Source organism: Silurus aristotelis (genome assembly GCF_946808225.1).
Source record: "Silurus aristotelis genome assembly, chromosome: 9".
In the NCBI taxonomy this organism is placed as follows: Eukaryota; Metazoa; Chordata; class Actinopteri; order Siluriformes; family Siluridae; genus Silurus; species Silurus aristotelis.
The window spans coordinates 25983727-26007917 of record NC_139582.1 but is presented as its reverse complement, the minus strand read 5'-3'; the positions used below and the strand labels follow the sequence as shown (position 1 = coordinate 26007917).

Sequence of the window (24191 nt, the reverse complement as noted above, 5' to 3'; positions counted from 1 at the left end):
AGACATAAACCACTGTAGCAGACCAATACCAAGTTTAACATTCCTCAGTCACTTAATAGATCTTTAGTCTTTTCATATGGAAATATCCTCATCCACAGCAGTGGGTTGTGTCCATTTGAAAAGAATTCCTTCCAGAGTTAGGGCTTTAAGAAGATTCCAGAAAGAACAAACAGACAGACAGGATCACTGGTACCTCAGGACCATGCTGAACTAGGAGGTGGAGCAAACATCCGAGTTCCCCAAAACACTCTAACCATAATTCCTCCAGATCTGCTCCTTTACCTAAGAAACACAAAGTGCGTGATTAAACAAATATGTTGACTGAAAGCTTAACTTAACCTGTATCTTTTGATCAAAGAAGGTGTGGTGGATCATAATTGACCAAAAGTTCTATCAGGTACTGTGGCATGAGACAGTTTATTAATATTAATGCCATTAAAATCTACATGACCTTCAAATGAAAGACTGAAGTCAATAATTACACCAAGGTCTTTTCCTCCTGCACATAGTAAAACAAAAAGACCATCCAGGGTAGATATGGGGTTTTATGGGGTTTCTATGGGTAGATATGGGTTTTTATGGGTAGATATGGGTTTTTATGGGTAGATATGGGTTTTAATGGGTAGATATGGGTTTTATGGTGTTTTTATGGGTATATATGGGTTTCTATGGGGTATTATGGGTAGACATGGGGTTTTATGGGTAGACATGGGGTTTTATGGGTAGACATGGGGTTTTATGGGTGGATATGGGGTTTTATGGGTGGATATGGGGTTTTTATGGGTAGATATGGGGTTTTTATGGGTAGATATGGGGTATTATGGGTAGACATGGGGTTTATGGGTAGACATGGGGTTTTATGGGTGGATATGGGGTTTTATGGGTGGATATGGGGTTTTTATGGGTAGATATGGGGTTTTTATGGGTAGATATGAGGTTTTTATGTGTAGATATGGGTTTTTATGGGTAGATATGGGTTTTAATGGGTAGATATGTGTTTTATGGGGTTTTTATGGGTATATATGGGTTTCTATGGGGTATTATGAGTAGGCATAGGTTTTTATGGGTAGACATGGGGTTTTATGGGTAGACATGGGGTTTTATGGGTGGATATGGGGTTTTTATGGGTAGATATGGGGTTTTATGGGTAGATATGGGGTTTTTATGGGTAGATATGGGGTTTTTATGGGTAGATATGGGGTTTATGGGTAGATATGGGGTTTTATGGGTAGACATGGGGTTTTATGGGTGGATATGGGGTTTTATGGGTGGATATGGGGTTTTATAGGTGGATATGGGGTTTTTATGGGTAGATATGGGGTTTTTATGGGTAGATATGGGGTATTATGGGTAGACATGGGGTTTATGGGTAGACATGGGGTTTTATGGGTGGATATGGGGTTTTTATGGGTAGATATGGGGTTTTTATGGGTAGATATGAGGTTTTTATGTGTAGATATGGGTTTTTATGGGTAGATATGGGTTTTAATGGGTAGATATGTGTTTTATGGGGTTTTTATGGGTATATATGGGTTTCTATGGGGTATTATGGGTAGGCATAGGTTTTTATGGGTAGACATGGGGTTTTATGGGTAGACATGGGGTTTTATGGGTGGATATGGGGTTTTTATGGGTAGATATGGGGTTTTATGGGTAGATATGGGTTTTTATGGGTAGATATGGGGTTTTTATGGGTAGATATGGGGTTTATGGGTAGATATGGGGTTTTATGGGTAGATATGGGTTTTTATGGGTAGATATGGGGTTTTTATGGGTAGATATGAGGTTTATGGGTAGATATGGGGTTTTATGGGTAGATATGGGGTTTTATGGGTAGATATTGGGGTTTATGGGTAGATATGGGGTTTATGGGTAGATATGGGTTTTTATCTGGCACATGCTGATGTTTAGGAATCAAGGGCAGCAGATGGCCGATATATGTTGATGTTTTTTGGCAGATTTTTTTTCCCCTTCTTCTTATAAAATTAAGCAGTTAATTAATATGACGTGATAAAGACAATTGCTTAAATTAAACATTTATTGAACAACACAAATTGAACCTAAACTACAGCTCACTACCAATACAGTTCCAGAAAGTAACTCATTCTCTCTCCAAATGCAGCATCATATTTAACCAATATATCAGGCTATATAAAGAACGAAGAATAAGAATGATAAGAGCCCGGGACACACCAAGCTCATGGTCAGTTTTTTTGGCTCTAATTGGACCGTGGCAGCTGTTTTTTTTTGGACGATCCTGCATGTCGAAAACTCTGATTATTCAACTTAGCAAATGAGTAAGTAACGACACTGCCAGAAGATATGAGAGGTGAAGCTACTCATTTTGTTTATCATAATTTGTCCTTGGCTGCATTGTCATATTTTTATTACTGGAACTACAGTCAAAGTTCGTGTATGTAGAGGTTTTTGGGGTTTGCTTATTGAAAATATAACATCTTCCATTATTTCTGATCCTCCGTTTTTCCCTACTGCGGCGAAGTCTATGCGCGCACGCGCACACACACACACACACACCGTTAGCATACCGGTCTCTCATACACGCAAAAACACCCACTCCATTTCCATTCCCTGACAGTAATTCACACTGCGCACAACAAACACATTCATATTTTGTTATTGTCACTTGTTTTTATATAGTTTAGTTTTATGTTGTAAATACTTAACTGTGTTTAGGTGTTGTCGGCGTCTGTGTAATCGGGTTTTTACGTTGCTCTTCCTCCAAACGTTCAGCCAAATCAAGCGCCACCCAGCGGCCGTGTTTATAGTGACAGACTTACGATGCGCAGGCGCGACTCAACCGGAAGCCGACGAGTCCACTGTGTGACGAAAAGGGGAATTATAAAATGCTGTCATAATTAGTTTACCTGTTACTTCGGTATACATTTGTTTATTTTATAGTATAAAAAACGTATCAATGGGGGTGTTGCTATGTTTATATATAGATATGTATGTGTTATTGTAAATATGTACATACCTCTTATACTTACCTCATTAATTAGTCAGGTTGGTTTAATCCACGTGGGGGCGGGGCTTGGACTATAAAGGAGAGCTTCACAGTGTCAGTTTGTTTAGTTAGTCAGTATGCCTCTGTTGTGTCACAGGTGGCTCGCACCAATAGCGTCGTTTGCGTGTATATTTTTTGCTCTGTTTGTTTCATTCGTTGTCCAATCTTTTATTTGTTACTTTGTATATAATTCGGGTGTTTTCTTAGCTTGGACTGTTTCACCCATTGAGCACAGTAAGTAAGCAATCACTTTGCATTATAACACTTCAGTAAGAAATGCAATAAATCTTTGGGAACTTAACTTTTCTTTTGTCTTTTTTCAGTGTGGGTTCCCCCATTATTTGCCTGACAATGTGCCTACTTGTTAGGCAGACCAAAGTTGTGGTTGAGAAGGATGTTGTCACACTGATCCTACAGAGGAGAGACTAAAGTTAATGTATGTGTACAAGAGCAGTCTAGGCAATGTTCATGTGTGATTTGAATAGGCAACGTGTAGTTGCCAACCAGGCTACATTTGTTAGTTTTACTAGATCTTAGTGCTGCATTCGCCACTATAGATCATGATCTTCTCCTAGATCGCTTACAAAATTACATTAAGGCATTCAGGGACAGGCTTTAAGCTGGTTTAAATCCTACCAGATCGTTACCATTTTGTAGACTTAAATAGAGAGCTATCCAGCTTAATGCAAGTAATTTATGGTGTTCCACAAGGTTCAGTTCTAGGGCCCCTGCTTTTTACAATATACATGCTTCCCTTCGGAAATATTATTAGAAGGCATAAAATTAGCTTTCACTTTTATGCTGATGATACCCAGCTATATAGCTCATCAATACTAGGTGATACAGCTCAATTAGCTTGGATAACTGTGTTAGAGTTAAAAGATTGCATGACTTTTTATTATTCAATTCTGATGACAGATTTTGCTCATCTGCCCAATAAACAGTACACAGAAGCTCCAGCATTTCAACCTGCATTTAGACAGATGTTCTGTAACTACTACTTCAACGGTAAAATACCTGGAAGTTATTTTAGACAGCAGCTTGTCTTTTCAAAATCATTTCAACCATGTTACAAAAGCAGCCTTTTTTCACCTTAGAAATATTGCTAAGCTAGGAAACATGTTATCTATATCTGATGCAGAGAAGCTCATCCATGCTGACCCAGGAGCAGAAGGACCATTGTGTCTGATCATTTACTTGCAATAAAACTTTGGTGTACCACCTTGAGATGAAGCAACGCTCTTCAGTGGAAAGATAATCTTCACTATTGAAAAACACGAGGGAGGTCCGCAGCTCTATCATGCCCCAAAAGCTACTGTGCATGCAGTACAGCTTCAGAAGTACTTGTTGGGTCTCAGATAAATGCAGAGCAAATAGGGAAATAAAAACTTTCCAAAGACTTTATACCTTTTAGTTTACATACTTGTCCTGTTGCACGGTTGGAAATTAACAGGTACTTGGGGCAAAATTGTCACTTCAGCTTGACGGCAGCTCTATTTCCAGTGTCATGATTTAAGTGTCATTTGAAAAGTCCTATATTTTTAGAGCTGATCTGTTGATGTTGCATTAGATTGGCACCAAATACACACTTTTGTTGAATGCAGTGTTTAAAGCGTTTTGATTTGTCACTGCGTGTGCTCATTGTCTGACTTCTAAATCTGCATTTGCAATTTCTCATCATAAAAGATTTTCTCTTTTGCTGTAAAAGTGCGTCGCTCTTATTAGACAAGTCAGACTTTTTCTTCTTTTTGTTTATAAAAAAAAAGTTTATAAATTCTAATCTGTAAAAAAAAAAAAAAAAAAAAATTTCTATAGCCAGTTTATGACTTGTTTATTCTACCTAGATTATAACACTAATGATCCCATTAAAATGATCACCAATTAGGAAACGTGCTGTGCTGCAGGTAATACACTGTCAAGGGATAAATACTTCATACAAGCTATTTTAAAACTTGAACTTAAAAAAATAAAAAAAGTTGTCCTTGTCCTTTTTGAACTATGCTAGAATTCCCTACCCCACCCTCTGCTGTTACAAAAAAAGGCTAACTATTCTGTCTTATGGAGAAGTCTCAAACAGATGTTTTAATGGAAAAATAGCAAAAAATTGAACCAATAGACAGGCAGACAATGCGTACATCAGAATAGAAAATACAGAGCAAACAGGCTTGGTACTGACGTTTTTAACTAGCTAAGCATCTGTATGTACGGAAGTGCATTGCATTCACAAAGAAAAAATAATTCACAGAAAGGTTATCGTAATTATGACTTCTCATATTTACGACTTATCTCATCATTACGATGACTTCTTTTTCTTTCGGCTGCTCCCATAAGGGGTCGCCACAGCGGATCATCCGTCTCCATACAACCCTGTCCTCTACATCTGCCTCTTTCACAACAACTACCTGCATGTCTTCCCTCACCACATCCATGAAACTCCTCCTTGGTCTTCCTCTTTTCCTCCTTCATGGTGGCTCCATCTTCAGCATTCTCCTACCAATATAACTCATGTCCCTCCTCTGCACATGTCCAAATCATCTCAATCTCGCCTCCCTCACCTTGTCACCAAAACGTCCAACATGCGCTGTCCCTCTAATAAACTATTTTCTAATCCTGTCCATCCTCGTCATTCCCAACAAAAACCTTAACATCTTCAGCTCTGCTACCTACAGCTCCGCCTCCTGCCTTTTACTCAATGCCACTGTCTCCAATCCATACATCACAGGTCTCACCACAGTCCTATAAACTTTCCCTTTCATTCTTGCAAATACCCTACTATCACAAATCACTCCTGCCACTCTTCTCCACCCACTCCACCCTGCCTGCACTCTTTTCTTCACTTCCCTAACACACTCTCCATTACTTTGCACTGTTGACCCTAGGTACCTGAACTCCACCACCTTCTCCACCTCTGAAACCATACTGCTGCTCACAGATGGTCACCTCTTCTCTCAGCCTGGCTTCCACTACTCTTTCCCATAACTTCATGGTGTGACTGATCAACTTAGTTTCTGCAGGTCTGCACATCTCCCTTATGCTTAAAGATCGGTACCAGCACACTCCTTCTCCATTCCTCAGGCATCCTCTCACCTTCCAGAATCTTGTTAAGCAATCTGGTTAAAAACTGCACTGCCATCTCTCCTAAACATCTCTATGCTTCTACCGGTATGTCATCTGGTCCAACCGACTTTCCACTCTTCATCCTCTTAAACACTGCTCTCACTTCCTCACTAATCCTATCCACTTCCTGCTTCACTAACTCCACATCATCCAACCTTCTCTCTCTCTCATTTTCCTCGTTCATCAGCTGCTCAAAATACTCCCTCCATCATCTTAACACACTCTCCTAACTAGTCAACACATTTCCAGCTCCGTCCTTTATTGCTCTTACTTGCAACACATCCTTCCAAGCTCAGTCCCTCTGCCTGGCCAATCGGTACAAATCCTTTTCTCCTTCCTTAGTGTCCAACCTCTCATACAGCTCCTCATATGCCTTTTCCTTGGCTTTCGCCACGCAAATTTGCCCCCCCTTGTGCTCGAGATAGTAGGGTTCGGCGACATAAAAAAATCGACATAACCGATTAAAAATGCTGAGACAAAGCGAGAATTTGCCGGTTTCACTTCAAAAACGTCGACTTAATAAAGTTGGCGAGTTAACCGAGGTCAAGATAAGTGGGTTCCACTATATTTATATTCTTAATAAAAATGAAGAAATGCGTGCTGCATTAATTGCGCATAAATAAAATTAGTGCTGTTAAAATGAATTTGGGTTAACGTGTTAACACGTTTTTTTGAAAGTTTTTTATATAAAGGTCATTATATAAAGGTCCACCAAAACAGTTCACAAGAGTCATTAAGCTTTTTCATGAGCCATTTATACTTTTGCATTTTCTTTGTAGAATCTGTACAAAAACACACAATTTGCTTAATGTCAAAACACCAGGAAAACTGTAATGCAGGGAAAATGCACAAGAATCTGTATGCGCTCTGTTATACTGCATGTATTATATGCTGTATAATAATGATGATGGTTTCTACAGCTGTGGCATCATATTGATGTTATTGAGAGGACGATTGGGACTGAAGGCAGATGATTGGGTGTGAAATGCACGACCCGCCACTGTAAAGAGACAATAACACTGTGCAGATCTATTATGTATTTTATTTATTCATGTACAAAAAAAATAAAAAATTTATCAAACATTATTTAATTTGATAATTTTTTTTGTCTTTATGTGAGAACAAATAAAGCTGATCTGCTTCAGGCACTTGGGAACGGCTGGAGGAACAGGCTTTGTGAGGTCTTTCTTCCACGATTCTAAAGCGTTCAGAGCGACTTTGGGGTTGCTGGGTGCCAGATCATGAGTGGCATAAACCACTGCGAGCTGCACCTCCCACGGCAAATCTGCACACAAAATCCATCGTGAAATTAGGACTTGCTGAAGCACTTTCCTGTTGATAGAGAACTAAAAATCAGAGAATAAAGATAAAGATTGATAAAGGACTTGTTTAATTGATCCTTTAATGATACCTTTTTGTCCCCTGAACTCAGATATGCTTTTCACCAGATCCTCCACTGATGCTGCCACGTTCTCCTTAAGGCCATTTTGGCCAAGTCGCCCTGATTGAGATGGACAAAGAACGTGAGTGAAAAACAGAAGAATCCAGAAATAATGTGAGATAGTGCTCTAAAACAGGATTTACAGGAAACTTACCGAGTAGCCTGAATATTGCTGCTACAGAGACGTTTCTGAACTGTGTTTCCTCTGTTTGTGTTTGTTTCAGCCAAGTGTTCAAGATGAGCCAAACACTTTTTCTGATAAATAAAACATTGGACATATTAGGTGTTTTTGTGACAGTAATAGAAAACCATCAATTGTAAGTTTATGCAACAAGAATGGAAGATTTGCAGTATTTGGGACAAACACTGTCTCATATGAGTCTCACATTTGCCGGTTTGCAATTTAATAAATGTTCAAAAAACTAGAAAGATGAGAATTAAACACGTTGAAGCAGTTTCACATTCAGTACCGTATAACATGGGAGACGGTCCAAATCCAGCCCAGTTGTGCACAGAGAAGGTCCAGGCTGAATACGTAGTCCAAGGCAGCAGGACAGAGATCATCACCATACCAACTGCTCTTCTGGAAAGTCAGATTTTTGTCTTTCAGAAGAGCCTTCAGTGTGCTGGTGATGGTGCTGTAGGTGTCTCCAGGAGGCTCCTGGCAGAAAAGACATCATTTATTTAAAACCCACACTAATACTCACACTAATAAAAAAAAAGACTAAAATAGTGATGTCCTGTAACACTTTCAGCTTGAATTCTTTAAGAAATTTTTTTTATATTTATTGATTTAATTCAATATGAATTTATAATGAATTTGCTCCATAGATGACGTGGATATTGGAAATGAAAATTAGAGTAAGATTGCAGTAAAACACATGAAAAGTCCAGTTGAAAAATAATGTTTAATGACTGTTCTGATGACTGTTGTGATGAGAATCAGCTACTTACCGTATCCCGGTGCAGAAACCTGCTGAGCAAATAATACATCTTTCCGTATGCCTTCATTTTGCACATGATGTGAACGGCTCTGCATAAAGGGCTGTTACAAGAGAAAACACTTGGCCATGCTGTCACCATGACCATTATCAGTTTTGGGGCTTGAGAAAAGTCTGCAAAGAAACAAAATGATACCACAGATTTAAAATACACTGTATAGGAAGAAATACAAAACCAAAAACAGATCACAAGTGGTTTCTTTAAATCACTTTTTTTTAGTAAATATATAATGAAATGTCAATATAATCTCACCTTCTTTGAGAAATCTGTAGGCGAGGGCATGTGCTTTATGAGAGTCTCCTCTCTTTTGACACAAACCCACATAAACCCTACAGAGAGACTGCAGGAGTTCATGTCCCATAGACTCTTTCTCCCCCTTGATCTTCTCCAAAACCGCTTTCAGAAACGTCTCTGCCAACGACTAAATAAGACGAAAGAAAAAAATCAACCAACATCCGACTAAATCAAACATGTATTCAAGTCATGTATTTAAAACAAATATTAGGGAGTTAAGACTTGACTGTAGATTAGGTTTAGGAAAACTACTAGACTTTGCATAAACCAAAACCTGGAGTAAACATTTTTACATGATAAATCATATTTACTGTTCAATTTCAGAACATCAGGACCAGTTAATTATGGATTGACTTTTAAAATGAGAAAACTCAAATCCACAGCTAAAGAATTGAATGCACACTAAATAAAACAGAAGATAATAACTGACCTCGTTCACACAAAACTTGGAAATGACAGATTTTTCTTCATCTGTCAGTGAAGGAAGTTCACATTTCCCTTTAAGTAGTGCATCAATGCAGTTTAGAGATAAAAGATCATCACAGGAATCCCGCAGTGTTTTTAATGCACTACTGATGAGGGATTGTTTTGTGTGTTCAGCATCAAGTCGAGGCTTTTTAGCAGCACTGGGTGGTGGCATGTCTGATGCAGCTCTCTTTCTACTAATATGAACAAAATGTCATCAAATCACATGACACAGACAATTCTACAGTATAGATAATACATTGGGAATATGATATTACAGGAAAATAATTAGTATAAATAAAGTAAAAACAGTAATATAAACTTACTTGTTTGTGTTGGTGTCCTGCATCTTCAAAATGTTTGTATATAAAGTATATTTTTATGAAATATTTAAAAAAGTATCCACAAGCAGTCTTGATTGTCCTGTCGCCAGAAAAAGAGATTGTTTGTGTACTGGTTTCCATGGAAACGGGGCGTAGTTTTGTGACGAGTACTTCTTTTTCGGTCTCTATTGATTGGGTGCGTAGTTGAAAATTGATGCACCAATCAGGGACGCGGACGCTATCAGAGAGGCGGAGCTTCTAGGATCAAGGGTCATCGCTGTAAAAGTGATGGGAAGATCGGATCATTTTAGTGACTCGGTTCTTTAAATCTCATTCATGAAAATTAGCGAATCTTTTTTTAATCATTTAGTTCATCTTCATGACCTACGGAGATTTTGCGATGCTTTGCTCACGCGCGTCCAGTAGAAAATGAACGAATCACTCTTTGAGACGAATCGTTCTTCTGAATCACATTGAAGACTCGTTCAGAATCAAGGAATCGTTCATAATCAACTCATCACTACTATGCATCGTCAGTAATGAGCTCCGGGAAAAACTCCGTGTTCCAGGTGGAGGATGAAGACCCTCAGTTGAAATATTCTACATTCAGTGAGTTATAAATAAAGTATAAATATCTTAATAAAGAATAATAGAATGTTTTCGTCTTTGGGTCAATTTGTGTCAAATATTCTAAGAAACTAGTTAACACAAAAACAGCGCTAGCAAACCCGGCTAGCATGAGGCTAATGAAGAAACAAGCATCGAAAACAAGCATTTGAACGTAGTAAAGCCGCAGTAAATCACGTTTGAGAACAGATAAGTTACTGTTGTAGACTGTCCTGAAGTTACAAACAAACAGTTTACACAATAACACTTCATTAAACTACACTATTTTCACATGATGATGATAACAGCATTCACTAACAACCAATTTCATTATCGATTCGATTAATTGTTGCAGCTCTAATAATAAATAATAAACTCATTGTTTTAAAGAGAATAAAAACCCATAAAGTTTGAAAACTCACTTTTCCAGCAGTCGTACAGTCGCTCTATTAAACATTTTTCTACTAGTGAACATCAGGTAGCTGGTAAGTGTGTAAGTAGTAGTAGAATATAGTAGACCCTTTAGACCAGGGGGTCCAAACTTTTTTTTTTCTACTAAAGTCCTGTATTAGATCTGTTTAATATGAATTGTGTGTTGACACGACGTCTCTCCTGAAGGTTGTCGGTTACAAGACGGAGACAAAAGAGTTTGAATGCGTCCAATTTAAATCTCTAAAGGCGGCAAATTTGGCAAAAGAGAATCTTGACGGCAAACTTTTTAACAGCTATAAAGTGAAATCTATTAATATAAAGGGTGGGTTTGGTCATATGAGGGGATTTCAGTCAGCATCAGGGGGTAATTTTGCTGGTGTCGGCATAAAGACTAACAGCAGTGTGTAAGAGCAGTGTCTCTGTTTGGTGCTGCAGATATAGATTTTTTTATTATCTGAGTATTTTAGTAAATGAATCTTCTCCTCACCCCTCACTGTTTTCTCCTCTTTCCTCCATTTTTTTATTCTGCAGCGTCTTTTACTTCTTACAATCTGACTTCAGTTCATCACCTCACCATCTGTGGCGCTATTTCCCCTTTTCACCTTCTGTGTCTCCAGAATGTGTGTACACATGCTCAGAGTTTACTTACAGGCACACATTCTCCTGTTAGGTTTTTTATAATCACAACCTTTGTGTGGAACTACAGCTCTACTGACTGAACTCGCCGGGAACGCTGCCTGTTCTGCCCTGTTCCATGAAAGCACCAGCATGTTGGAAACTGGATTATCTGCACTTCTTTTGTACTTAAAGAATTGTGTTGTGCTGAGCAGCAAAACTCAATGGAACTCAAACTGTCTTTTGTTTAATGGTGAGAAAAGTGCCAAAGTCTGCCAGAGACACTGTTCAATTCTTCATTGAATCTCAGGAAATCCTAGACAAGTCAAGACATCAGCAAACTTCATCACTGCTGTGATGCCGAGTGGTGCAGGTGTTGGACTTGAAATCTAATGGTGTTTCTCCACGCAGGTTTGAATCCTGCTCACAGTGTTTTATCAATGTGTGATAGTGATTTATTGTTAAGTCTTTACTGTGTGAAGTGAACAATGTACAGAAGTGTTTCATGCATAGAAGAAACGTTGGAAACAAACATTATCTGGTTTACTTGAGGTGAAAGTTGTTTTGCTGGGACGAGGAGGAAGAACATTAGAAATCACATTACCTCTTTAGGAAACAGGATTCGTCTTGTGCTTTCTACAAGATCCAAAAGGTTCAGAAAGATCTTTTTAAACTTCTTGGACGTTGCTGCCACAAAGTCTTACATACAGGGTTCCCGCGGGGTCTTAAAAAGTCTTAAAAGCATTGAATTTATTAATTTGGAAATAATACCTTAAAAAGTCTTTAAAAAGTCTTGAATTTTGATGTCTGGGTCTTAAAAATTATGCTGTATATAACTTCTCCATATTGTAATTTTCCTCAAAAGTTTCATTTGTCAACCACGAACCCCGGGTCACCGTACAAAATACTGCGAACACGCTATGCCTTCAGTAAAGGAAGATCACGCGCTACTACACCATAGACTACAACACAACACAACAAGCAAAGGAGAAGCGTGAGAAATCTCAGCATTCCACAGGAAAGGTTGACTGACGCACGCAGTTATATTTTTAAAGTTTGTTTTTAGGTTAGCTAGCTACCAATTTCATTCTGAGGTTATGGGGAAATGTAAATTGAATGAAGTGTGGCTGGATAAAAACTCTTCGTCATTGGTTAAAACCAGTGGACAACGTTTTTGAGGCGTTTTGCACCATATGCAAAAAAAAGGATTCGGCTAGGTACAATGGGAATGAAGGCATTAGAGTCTCATGCCAAGTCGTCCGAGCACATAAACTCTCTCAATGGACAAAAACAAACTTCTTCCATCGCCTGCGTGTTTCAACCAACTAATGTTAGCCAGCTATCTGCTAATGTGCCTGAAGTGGCAACAGGAGCTAATGTTAGCCAGCTTGCTGCTAGCGCTGCAGACCCTCCAGCTATGGCCGCAACTAGAGTGGATCTGCGCACAGCTTTTGGGTCCACACCAACAATGAAAGCCGAGATGTTGTGGACTCTTAACACAATCGCTAAACACCAGTCCTACAATGGAAATGAGGGTATCTCAGAGCTTTTCAAGTGCACATTCCCTGACACCGACATCGCTAAAACGTTTACTTGCGGTCCCGACAAAACAGCTTACATAGCCAAGTTTGGTTTAGCTATCCACATCAAAGAAGAACTGGTGTCTGAAGTTAACAAATCGCCGTTCGTTCTTATGTTTGATGAGAGTCTCAACGAAACTACGAAAAACAAACATCTGGATGTGAACATCCGCTATTGGAACGAGGGACAGGTTCAATCCAGATATCTTATATGCTGTCGCATCTCAAAGTAAGGATAATCATTTTTTACTTTAAAAGCTCATCAATTTATATTGATAGACTCAACTTGTGTGCATATACTCTTCTGTAACTGCAATATTACATGACCAGTTAGTTATTTCCCTTAACAATATGTGCTCATCCAGTCCTCTTATTTGAGTAATCAAATGCAACCCTTTTTTTCTCAGGAATGTATGGACAGACTGAACCTCAGAGACTTGGTGTCCATTTCAATGGATGGGCCCAGTGTGAATTGGAAACTCTTCGACCTTTTCCAGAAAGATCATGCTGAGCAGTATGGAGGTGAGCAGTTTAGAATGCTATTACTGTTTGTGGGTGAGTGTGATCTATTAATAATTATAATAATGCATTTTATTTGTAGTGCACTTTACATTGAACAAACAATCATATTGCTACAGAGCAAAAATTGATGCATGGGTGCAACACATGCAGTTCAAAACCATCTCCATGTGATACAAAATATGATTTTGGTTTCTAATATTAAGTTTTGCAATGAAATCTTCAGGTGCTCGGCTCTTTTGTGTGGGTTCAAGTGTGGGTTCACTGCATGGCAGCTGGACAAGTTGCTGAAAGCAATGCACACATTGGTCTTCAATGTGTCTGCCAGGAGAGAGGATTGCATCACAGTAACCAAGTCTACTGTGTTCCCCCTTTCTTTCTGTGCCCATCGTTGAGTGGAAAACCTTCCGGTTGTGGAGAGAGCCCTGGAAGTCTGGCCATCACTGCTCTTGTACATGGAAGCCGTGAAATTAAAGAAACTCTCGAACCCTGGAACAGGTAGGCCGTTCTTAAATGCAGTGAATAGGTCTGTGACTGTGTCCTAACCCTGGTGCTGGTGTGGCCTGGTGTGTCATAGTTTTTGTAATATATGGCTATGTTGAAATGTCCTGCCTTTCTGTCTGCCTCTCTCTGTTAGCATCTCATGACACAGTTGCTGCAGCCATGGAGGATCCACTCATCTTGGCCAAATTGCAGTTCTACATGGCACTTCGCCAGGACCTTCACTCCCTTCCTGAAAAAATATCAGACAGATGAGCCTGTGCTTCCATTCCTTCCGAAGGACCTGACTGAGTTGATGATGGTAATAATTTACTTAAAGTGCAACTCACCCCCAAATCATTTTTCTTTGCTGATAAACTGTATAAATAAGTGTCTAATAGTGATGTCTACATGTCTGGTAATTATTTTTGATATTTTAGTACAATTTAGTAAATTTTCTACTAAAACCCGTTAGTGTGGTGCCCTCTTCAGGTTAAAACTTTACACTGTACTTGAATTTGAATCGGGCATCACTACTGTGGAGTATAAAATACGCCCAGTCTCGGCCACACCTTCGTAGCGAGTTGGAATAGCAAGGAAGTGTTGAGCCCCCACTCCCCCCCGCACGTCCCTCGGTCTGCTAGGCAACGCCTCCTTTTGCCGCATTTTTCAAATCAGAAATATAGGTGCAGTAAGACTCTGGTAGAGGGGTGAGTTGCTCTCTAACATTATAATCACCTCTGATTGGGCTCAAATGATATGTTTTGACAATGTGAAGTTTGTGGTTAGTATGTGTAAAAAATAGTGGATACATTGTGCATCAAAATCAGACAATTTGATGTCGGTGATTAATGTGCCGCACCGGACATTGTTGTGTTTGTCTTTTGACAGAGTCTACTCAGATGCTTCATAAAGAGAGAAGTCCTCCATGATATCACTGCCCTGCAGCTGACCAAATTGGATATCACAGACAAGACCATCTGGCTCAGCCCACAAGACATCAGCATTGGTCTAGGTGCAGAGTCAGTCCTTAAGGTAGTGTGATGGTTTAAAAAAGTCATTTTACAAATGGTTAGGCTGAACCAGGTCATTAAAGACATGTTCTATATTCATGGCTACCTCTCTCTAGAGCATCAAAGGTGCAGAGATCAGGGTGCTAGAGTTCAGGAGAGAGTGCATGCAGGGACTGTGTAGCATCATTAGGAAAGTGCAGGACAAGAGCCCCCTCTAGTATCTGACTGTTAGGCAGATGGTGTGCCTGGATCCATCAGTAATGTACAGAGACCCAGAAAGATGCAGGATGCACATGAAAGGGCTGGTTCAGAGGTTTCTCCAGGACAAACAGCTAACTGATACTTCTGCGAGTAGAAATAAGAAAGGGAAATCATAGGCTACACATGAATTGGGGTCAGACAATATTAAAGAGGACACTGTGGTCACACGGAGGCTGGTGTGTAATTATATTACACAACACGGAGGTGTTACCCAGGTAAGAATGACCCCTGACTGGACTAGTAAAATGCTTTTGACTTAAAAGTTGACAGAATCAACATAGTTGGCTTCTTGAGTTTGTCACTGACTCTGGTTCTCTTTTCCCAATCTTATACCTAGGTTCCACTCAGTAAAGCCCTACTCGAGAGTGTAGCAAGAGCTAGGACCAGATATCGTGCCCATCTTGAGACAGAGAGAAAGAAAAGGGAGGCAAAATCCCAGGCTCTTAAGAGGAAAGAGGCAGAGGACTGTCTTCAGGAGCTAAAGGTGAAGTGGAGACGCATACAAGAGGTGTGTGAGGGTCTGGCTAGGGATGCAGACAGGCTGGCTGAGGGGGCTGAAAGTAAGGCAGGAAGCAAGATGGCTGACCTGATCTCCAGGTCCAGCCTCTTGCGGAGAGGCCATAAGGAGAAGTTGACGGAACTGGCTGTCCTCGATAAAGACATTGCTGCCCTGAGTGAAGAGCTAAGGAGTTGACTGTGTTTCTTAATTGAATTTAATGTATTGTTGAGTTCTGATTTTCGATGTTTATTGTTCAGGGGTCTCTCAGTTCCCCATATTCCCAGCATGGAATAAGTAGCTAGCTCATGTTAAAAAACAACTTAACATTGTTCGGCAAACTTTCTTGTGGCCTACTAAAATGTTTTTATTTTTCACACTGCTTGGCTTATCTTTTACCCATTCCACATTTGAAAAATAAATGAACACAAGTTCAAGGATTTTGTTTTTCTTTGCTGGTAGGGACGTGAAATTTTTTATATAAATGGTCTTAAAAAGGTCTTTAAAAGACTTGAATTTAACTTGAAGAAACCTGTAGGAACCCTGTACATAATACACAAGGAACTACACGGCAACAGGAACAATACGGTGTCTATAGAACAACATGTTGCAGAGCTCTGAGGTGTTGCACATTTCAGACAGATTTACTACAGAAATGTATTTTTATAAACGGGTTAATTACACAAGTGTCCATTAGGTGGCAATGTGTCCTCTATTCCTTCCCCATGACAGACTCATAGATAAAAGACACAAAAAAAAGAAGAAGAAGAGGAGGTGTAAAATTACTGGGTTTTAAACTACTCAGCATTTTATACTTTTGAGGAAACATGTGCAAGTTGGAAAACAAACAATATTCACTACATGCACAGTTTTGAATCTCTGTTCCAGAGTGTCTTACAAAATGCAATTCCAGAATTATGAATTTGATGACAGCAGCACAATTTCTTTTCAGTGAAGTCAGTGTCAGTGCCTAGAACTGCTGAAAGCTAATTAGCTGATAAGGTGAATTTTTTTTTTTTTGTCACTCGGTAAAGATCAGACATGTTATGTAGGACATTCAGAACATTTATTCAAAATATTTAGGAAGTGCGGTATTCAGGTGAGGCAAGAAATCTAACATGATGACTTTTCAATGAGACTTAATGTAATGCCCAAGTGGTGAAGGTTTTGAAATCTAACAAGGTTTCTGTGTGCAGCATTGAAGACTTCTTACCATGTGTCAACTCCAGAGTGTCTATAGTGCTGTTGCTTCTACTGTTGAGTTCATTATTGTAGTTTGAGCCCCACATCCAACATGGGGCTCGAACCCACGACCCTGAGATTAAGAGTCTCGTGCTCTAGCGACTGAGCTCGCCGGCACGTAGTCTGTTCCACCCTGTTCCATGAAAGCACTCAGCCAATGGCACGAGCAGTGTTGGGCAGTAACGTGTTACTGTAACGCAGTTACTTTTATAAAATGAATTAATTTGGGCTGAAGTGTAGACTACAGTCTAACCTGTTTACAGCAGAGACTCATTGTAGGATTGGTGGATGAACCACTGTAAACACGAAGAAGACGCGCTGTGGGCGTGTCTCCGTTTATTCAGGTCTGTGCAGCAGTAATGTCGAGTCGAGGCGAGAGCAAGACGAGTTTCTCAAAATGGAAATATGCTCATTATTTCACTTTAGTTGAAGACAAAAACTTTTTAGTTAAACGTAAGCTGTGTCTTTCTGGTTCGAAGGTCGTATCTACTGCGATAAACAGCAACTCCAATCTGTCGAAGCTCCTCCATAAACTCCATGCCTCGACGAAGCTAGAAGCTAGAAGCTAACCCAGTGTTCTGTTCTACATTGTTGATAGTTTTTATACTTCAGCTGTGAAAAGAACATGTTTAAGAGCTCAACACAACAGCAGAAGCCACTTTAGTTTTTGATTGTGAATATATAATTCAGCTTGTTTTGTTATTTATTTCAGAAATCCTTGTGAAATATTCAGTTTGTGCTGCTCTGACTTTAATATAATAGTGTTTAAAAATTACTGTGTTTAAGTCAGTTTTGTGTTTGTAGACCATAACGCATAAAAGGGCATTAATGGGAACATTAAAGAAGGTTCTTTAAAAAAGAAACTAAAAAGTTACTTTGAACAGTAACGCATTACTTTTTGGTGAAAGTAATCAACAAAGTAATTGAGTTACTGTAACTAGTTACTATTTTTTTTGTGACGAGCACAACACTGTGTGTGTGTGTATGTATGTATATATATATATATTCAGCGGGGACAATAAGTATTTCACACACCAGCATTTTTATCAGTAAGGGGATTTCAAAGTGGGCTATTGACACAAAATTTCCACCAGATGTAGCCATCAAGCCAAATATTGAATTCATACAAAGAAATCAGAAAATTTAAGTATACAAGTTGAGTCATAATAAATTCTAGACTGTTCATTTCTTTGTGAGGGGGTAAATTTACAAGATAAGCAGGGGATTGAATAATTATTTCCCCCACTGTAGATATGAAGAATATCAAGTGTGCCAGATCACAAACATCATTTATTTCTAATTCCTTCACATTTATTTTAAAACTGTTTCATTTTGAGGGTTTACAGTTGAGATCATGCCCACATCCAGTTAATATTACAGATACAAATGTGAATATTTGGACATTAAATCTATCAAATAAAATATAATTTTGTCACTTCAGAAGTGGGATTTAAACCCACACGTATATTAGGAGACCAGAATCCTCCTTAAATCATGGAAAAGGTCTGAATCTTTTTAACTGAAAGGTCTGAAAATACAAAAACATTTGTTTTTAATGTAAAATCTTACTTTACTTTATTTAAATGCAGGATCTGGGGCCAAGTACAGCAGATGCTGAATGGTCCAGATGCCTCAATGAGAGAGTCGTTGCACATCAACAGGGTTCATCCTTGCAGAAGTGTGTGTGTGTGTGTGTGTGTGTGTGTGTGTGTGTGTAAGAGTATCTGAGGCAGTTGCAACAAATCGAACAGCATTATCAGGATGAGATCAGAGAGATGAGACGAGGTGACACACACTTACACACCGCTACAGTACAGTGTCCCATGAACATGCAGGAAACGTTTAATTTCTAATGAAGACAGTTTATTTCATTTACTGATTCATTCACGATGAAAGAAGAAAAACTTGGAAGCCTGAACTTTCTTCTGTCCAGGAAATCACTCACACTCGACCTCATTATATTTATCTGTACTTCTTTTCAGGTCCAGCCGCATGCAGCAGGTACATACTTGGACCGTCCTACAGAAGAACACACACACATCCACCATGCAAAGAGAAAAAGATACACACACACTCCTACACTTCCACAGAGTCAGTGTGTGGAATGAAGCTTATTGCTGTTCTCTTAAGCCTACAGATATGGAAACTGCTCTGAGGCAGATTCTCCAGCAGAACCAGAAGGAGAGGAGATGCAGAGAAGAGATAACATCAAGGTAGATACATTCCTCTACATGTAGATGTACACACATGAAGCTTCTCTGTTCATCAGCATTCTGTTACACAGAAAGGAGTCATGATTGAGATTAAACTGCAAGATGAAGGACAGCAGGCTGAAGGACACAAAGAACCATCAGAAATGGATCAACAATATCACTGACAATGAAGCTATAAGAACAGATAAACAACCCTATAATATATTACAGTCTTTTATATGTTGAACTAAAGAATAAAAAAAAAAAAAAAAATGAAGATTTATAATCACATACCGCATGACATTCACCTGAATATGGTTGACACTTTTCTAAATGTATTACAAAAACAAATAAATAATTGTAGCTGTAGAAGTAGAAGATGCCCCTCCACCTTAAATTCTTGCCTCCTGCTTTCTGGAAAATGTTTTCTTTTTCTCGAATGTATATATTCCCATCCATCTATTCGAATCGGATCTGCCCGCTTTGTCCCGGACTGCCTCTGGATGGCGTTCTCTTTGACTGGAGGACACTCTGTGCAGCTGGGGATGGTTTCACAACAACGGCCTGGAGATCCATGAAATGACGGAGTAACACAGGAGCTTTGAAGACGGATTTGGACTGTAGTTAATGTCAGCAGTCTGCTACACTTTTATCACAGACAGACAGACAGACAGACAGACAGACAGATAGACAGACAGACAGACAGACAGATAGATAGATAGATAGATAGATAGATAGATAGATAGATAGATAGATAGATAGATAGATAGATAGATAGATAGATAGATAGATAGATAGATAGATAGATAGATAGATAGATCTTGCATTTAGAAGAATGTACTGTAATAGATAGATAGATAGATAGATAGATAGATAGATAGATAGATAGATAGATAGATAGATAGATAGATAGATAGATAGATAGATAGATAGATAGATAGATCTTGCATTTAGAAGAATGTACTGTAATTACTAGTTCAACAGTAAAAAACTTGGGAGTTAAAAGCATTTTCTGTCATTCTGTTGTTTACATCTTAAATAAATGAAAACAAGATATACACAAATAAAAAAATCATATTTTATAAATATATTACATCTGAAATACATTAATAAAACACATCCTTTGTAACCTGTCTGGTTAAAAGTGCCCAAAGATACAAAAAAGAAAAAAAATAATAATAATTCAAGGATATTTAAACTTAACAGAAAAAAAAAAGTCTGTCTCTTTTTGCATGTTTATATTTTAAATACATTAATACCTAAAAGAGAATACACAAAGAAATAAATAATTCTGGGTAAAAAAACAAAACAAAACATAATCCCAAAACAACAGCCTGCCTGGTTGCAGCTAACATCTCATTAGCATGAAACGCCATCGCGGGAATCAAACCGCGACTTTGTCTCGCAATGAGCACTGCAACCAGATACATAACCACTAAGCTATGTGCAGGCCGGACAAAAGAAGAACTCAATCACAGCTTAAGAACTACTAGATCTCTGTACACTGTACTCTGTCTCACAGATGATTAATTGGCGCTATAAGCATCTCCCCGCCGCGTGTTTCGGCCAACTCATATGCATAATGGGCGTGGTCAACTATCCCATTTACCAATCAGCCCTCTCCCACAATCACACATATAGAATCACATAGATTCCTACAAACATTTATCTGAGACTATGTCTGGTTCGCCCCACCACATCACACCACATCACCCCCCCACCCAGCCCAAATTTTGGGACTCACAGCTGAAATGCCCTCCATAACTTTAAATGTTCCTGATAAAAGTGTGCTACATTCACAATTTAGATATCTTTGTCCTTCATCTGCCACTCAGAAACTTGATATTATTTTACTGTTTATAAATATTATATATATATATATATATATATATATATATATATATATATATATATATATATATATATTGTGTAATGATTCTACTTTATTTTTTATTTTAATCATTAATCATTGCACATGTTTATATATATTGTTGAAGACCCTCTGCCAGGATGGAGCATCTGTACGACCTTTATTATTATAATTAATATTATTATTGAGAAACAAATCACCCATAAAAGCCTCAAACAGGTGGAAAGGTGATCAGGACTATCTGTACCGGAGTGAAGAGGAGAAAAGCGGTGTTCATCATTTATTGTCTAATCCTGATAATTTACATCAAATTCATGTACTTGCAGGAAAAAGCTGATAAATTTTACAAAAAAAAATTAAGAATAAAAGAGCGATAATATTTCCAGAAATGTTGCAGTGAGCAGAAATGGACCTTCCGGCTAATGGTGTAGGAGACATCATCATTAGCCTCATGCTAGCCGGGTTTGCTAGCGCTGTTTTTGTGTTCACTAGTTTCTTAGAATATCTGACAAAAAATTACCCAAAAAGACAAATACATTCTATTTTAAGTTATTACGATACTTATATTGTATTTATAGCTCACTAAATGTAGAATATTTAGACTGAGGATGAAGACTATCAAAGCTGAGTTAGCCGGCTAGTTAGCCTAGCTTAGTGGTATTCAAAGTGAGGGCCCTCTAGTGGAGAATAAAGATATGACAGGTGGTGCGCAATGAACCGCAGGATTTATTTATTTATTTATTTGTTCTTCATGAATAATTTTCAATATGAATAAAGTTCATACACTTAAAGCACTACAAACAAACAATTAGGTACAAGTCACTTATACTGCATACACACATTTTATAGTCCTTAAAAAAAATTACAGATATTAATGGGCTGACCCAATCACATTTTCAAACATCCCCCATTTTGGGCTCTGTGTGAGTCATAACTAGTTTTAGGATTCATCAGTCGGGAAGAACGAGAGCTTTGAGGATGGATTGAACTGTAGTTAATGTCAGCAGTCTGCTACATCGATTTAGGACTACTTTTCGCTTTTCTAATCATCATCACTGCACCCCGCAAACTGATCATCATCACTGCACCCCGCAACATCGTATATCTGCTATAAATGGACATTTGGTGCAACCCAGATGAGGATGGGTTCCCTCTGGAGTCTGGTTTCTCTCAAGGTTTCTTCCTTATGCCGTCTCGGGGAGTTTTTCCTTGCCACAGTCGCCACCGGCTCACTCATCAGGGACAAACTTACTTATAAAGAACATATTCACTTTTAATCACCACATCATCTGTGTAAAGCTGCTTTGAGACAATGTTCATTGTTAAAAGCGCTATACAAATAAAAATGAATTGAATTGAATTGAATCAGTGTGGATTGGAGTTTTATTGTAATAATAAATAATTATTATTTTTTTTTAAATAAGTTTTTAATGTGTAAATTCTCACTTTTTTCTACCTGTTATTATATGGCTTTAGTGCTTTTATGAAATAAGAGTTCATATACATATTCAAGGGTGTGCAAAGAGGAGTAGTGTTTGTGATCGTATGTAGTGGGCCGATCTGGACCAAAACCCCAGGGCTGATTTTTTGTCCCCGTCCAATTCTGCCTGGATCCTTTTTCAGATAGTTTCCATATCTGTAGGCTAAAGAGGACAGCAATAAGCTTCATTCCACACACTGACTCTGTGGAAGTGTAGGCATGTGTGTACCTTTTTCTCTTTGCATGGTGGATGTGTGTGTGTTCTTCTGTAGGACGGTCAAAGTATGTACCTGCTGCATGCGGCTGGACCTGAAAATAAGTACAGATAAATATAATGAGGTCGAGTGTGAGTGATTTCCTGGACAGAAGAAAGTTCAGGCTTTCAAGTCTTTCTTCTTTCATCGTGAATGAATCAGTGAATGAAATTAACTGACTTCATTCGAAATTAAACGTTTCCTGCATGTTCATGGGACACTGTACTGTAGCAGTGTGTAAGTGTGTGTCACCTCGTCTCATCTCTCTGATCTCATGCCGCTTACAGAATTACATTACGGCATTCAGGGACAGGCACTAAGCTGGTTTAAATCCTACCTGTCCGATCGTTACCGTTTCGTAGACTTGAATGGAGAGCTATCCAGGCTAATGCTAGTAAAATATGGCGTGCCACAAGGTTCAGTTCTAGGACCCCTGCTTTTCACAATATACACGCTTCCCTTAGGATATATTATTAGAAGTCATGGAATTAGCTTCCATTGTTATGCTGATGATACCCAGCTATATATCTCATCAAAACCAGGCGAAATAGATCAATTAGCTCGGATAACTGAGTGTGTTAAAGAAATAAGAGATTGGATGACCCATAACTTTCTATTATTAAATTCTGATAAGACGGAGATTTTGCTCATCGGCCCAAAAACCAGTATGCAGAAGCTCCAGCATCTCAACCTGCATTTAGATGGATGTTTAAATGGCTAACAGCAGAACACGCTAACCAACCGCACAACAGAGATCTTTCATCAACATCTCCTTTTGGTGGTTTGGATAAACCACGTTTGGCTCTAAACCAGCAGTCAGTAGCCGGCGTGTGTTTTGCATGAGGCCCATGTGACATGTGACTCTTAAAAACAGCTTCAAACTTCAGACCCACAACATGGTTACCGGTGGAGGCACCAGAAATGTTGAATGTTTACGAGAAATAAAGTCAGAGTTTATTTATGATTTTTTATTTATATACAGTACAGACCAAAAGTTGGGACACACCTTCTCATTCAAAGAGTTTTCTTTATTTTCATGACTATGAAAATTGTAGAGTCACACTGAAGGCATCAAGGGCTATTTGACCAAGAAGGAGAGTGATGGGGTGCTGCACCAGATGACCAGGCCTCCACAGTCACCGGACCTGAACCCAATCGAGATGGTTTAGGGGTGAGCTGGACCGCAGAGTGAAGGCAAAAGGGCCAACAAGTGCCAAGCATCTCTCGGGGAACTCCTTCAAGACTGTTGGAAGACCATTTCAGGTGACTACCTCTTGAAGCTCATCAAGAGAATGCCAAGAGTGTGCAAAGCAGTAATCAAAGCAAAAGGTGGCTACTTTGAAGAACCTACAATATGACATTTTTTCAGTTGTTTCAGACTTTTTTGTTATGTATATAATTCCATATATAATTCCACGTGTTAATTCATAGTTTTGATGCCTTCAGTGTGAATCTACAATTTTCATAGTCATGAAAATAAAGAA

General features: G+C 38.8%; 2 protein-coding genes and 1 long non-coding RNA gene across 3 annotated transcripts in view; 2 read left to right on the top strand and 1 right to left on the bottom strand.

Moving 5' to 3' along the window:
* The window catches only part of LOC310731577 (uncharacterized protein), a gene marked incomplete at its 3' end in the record, with an annotated part of 134216 nt that overhangs the window by 85464 nt on the left and 24561 nt on the right, over positions 1–24191 (top strand). The window lies entirely within an intron of this gene.
* On the top strand, positions 3113–3959 carry LOC310731540. Its single transcript, XR_014535250.1, has 3 exons — positions 3113–3259; positions 3349–3461; positions 3944–3959. It is a non-coding gene; the product is annotated as an uncharacterized lncRNA (long non-coding RNA).
* On the bottom strand, positions 8047–10183 carry LOC310731578 (little elongation complex subunit 1-like; the record flags this gene model as incomplete). Its single annotated transcript, XM_083551234.1, has 5 exons — positions 9671–10183; positions 9310–9541; positions 8838–9006; positions 8538–8698; positions 8047–8244 (listed from the first exon to the last, which is right to left on the bottom strand). The coding sequence occupies exons 1-5, from the start codon at positions 9691–9693 to the stop codon at positions 8047–8049; spliced, it is 783 nt and encodes a 260-aa protein (XP_083407360.1). The 5' UTR covers positions 9694–10183.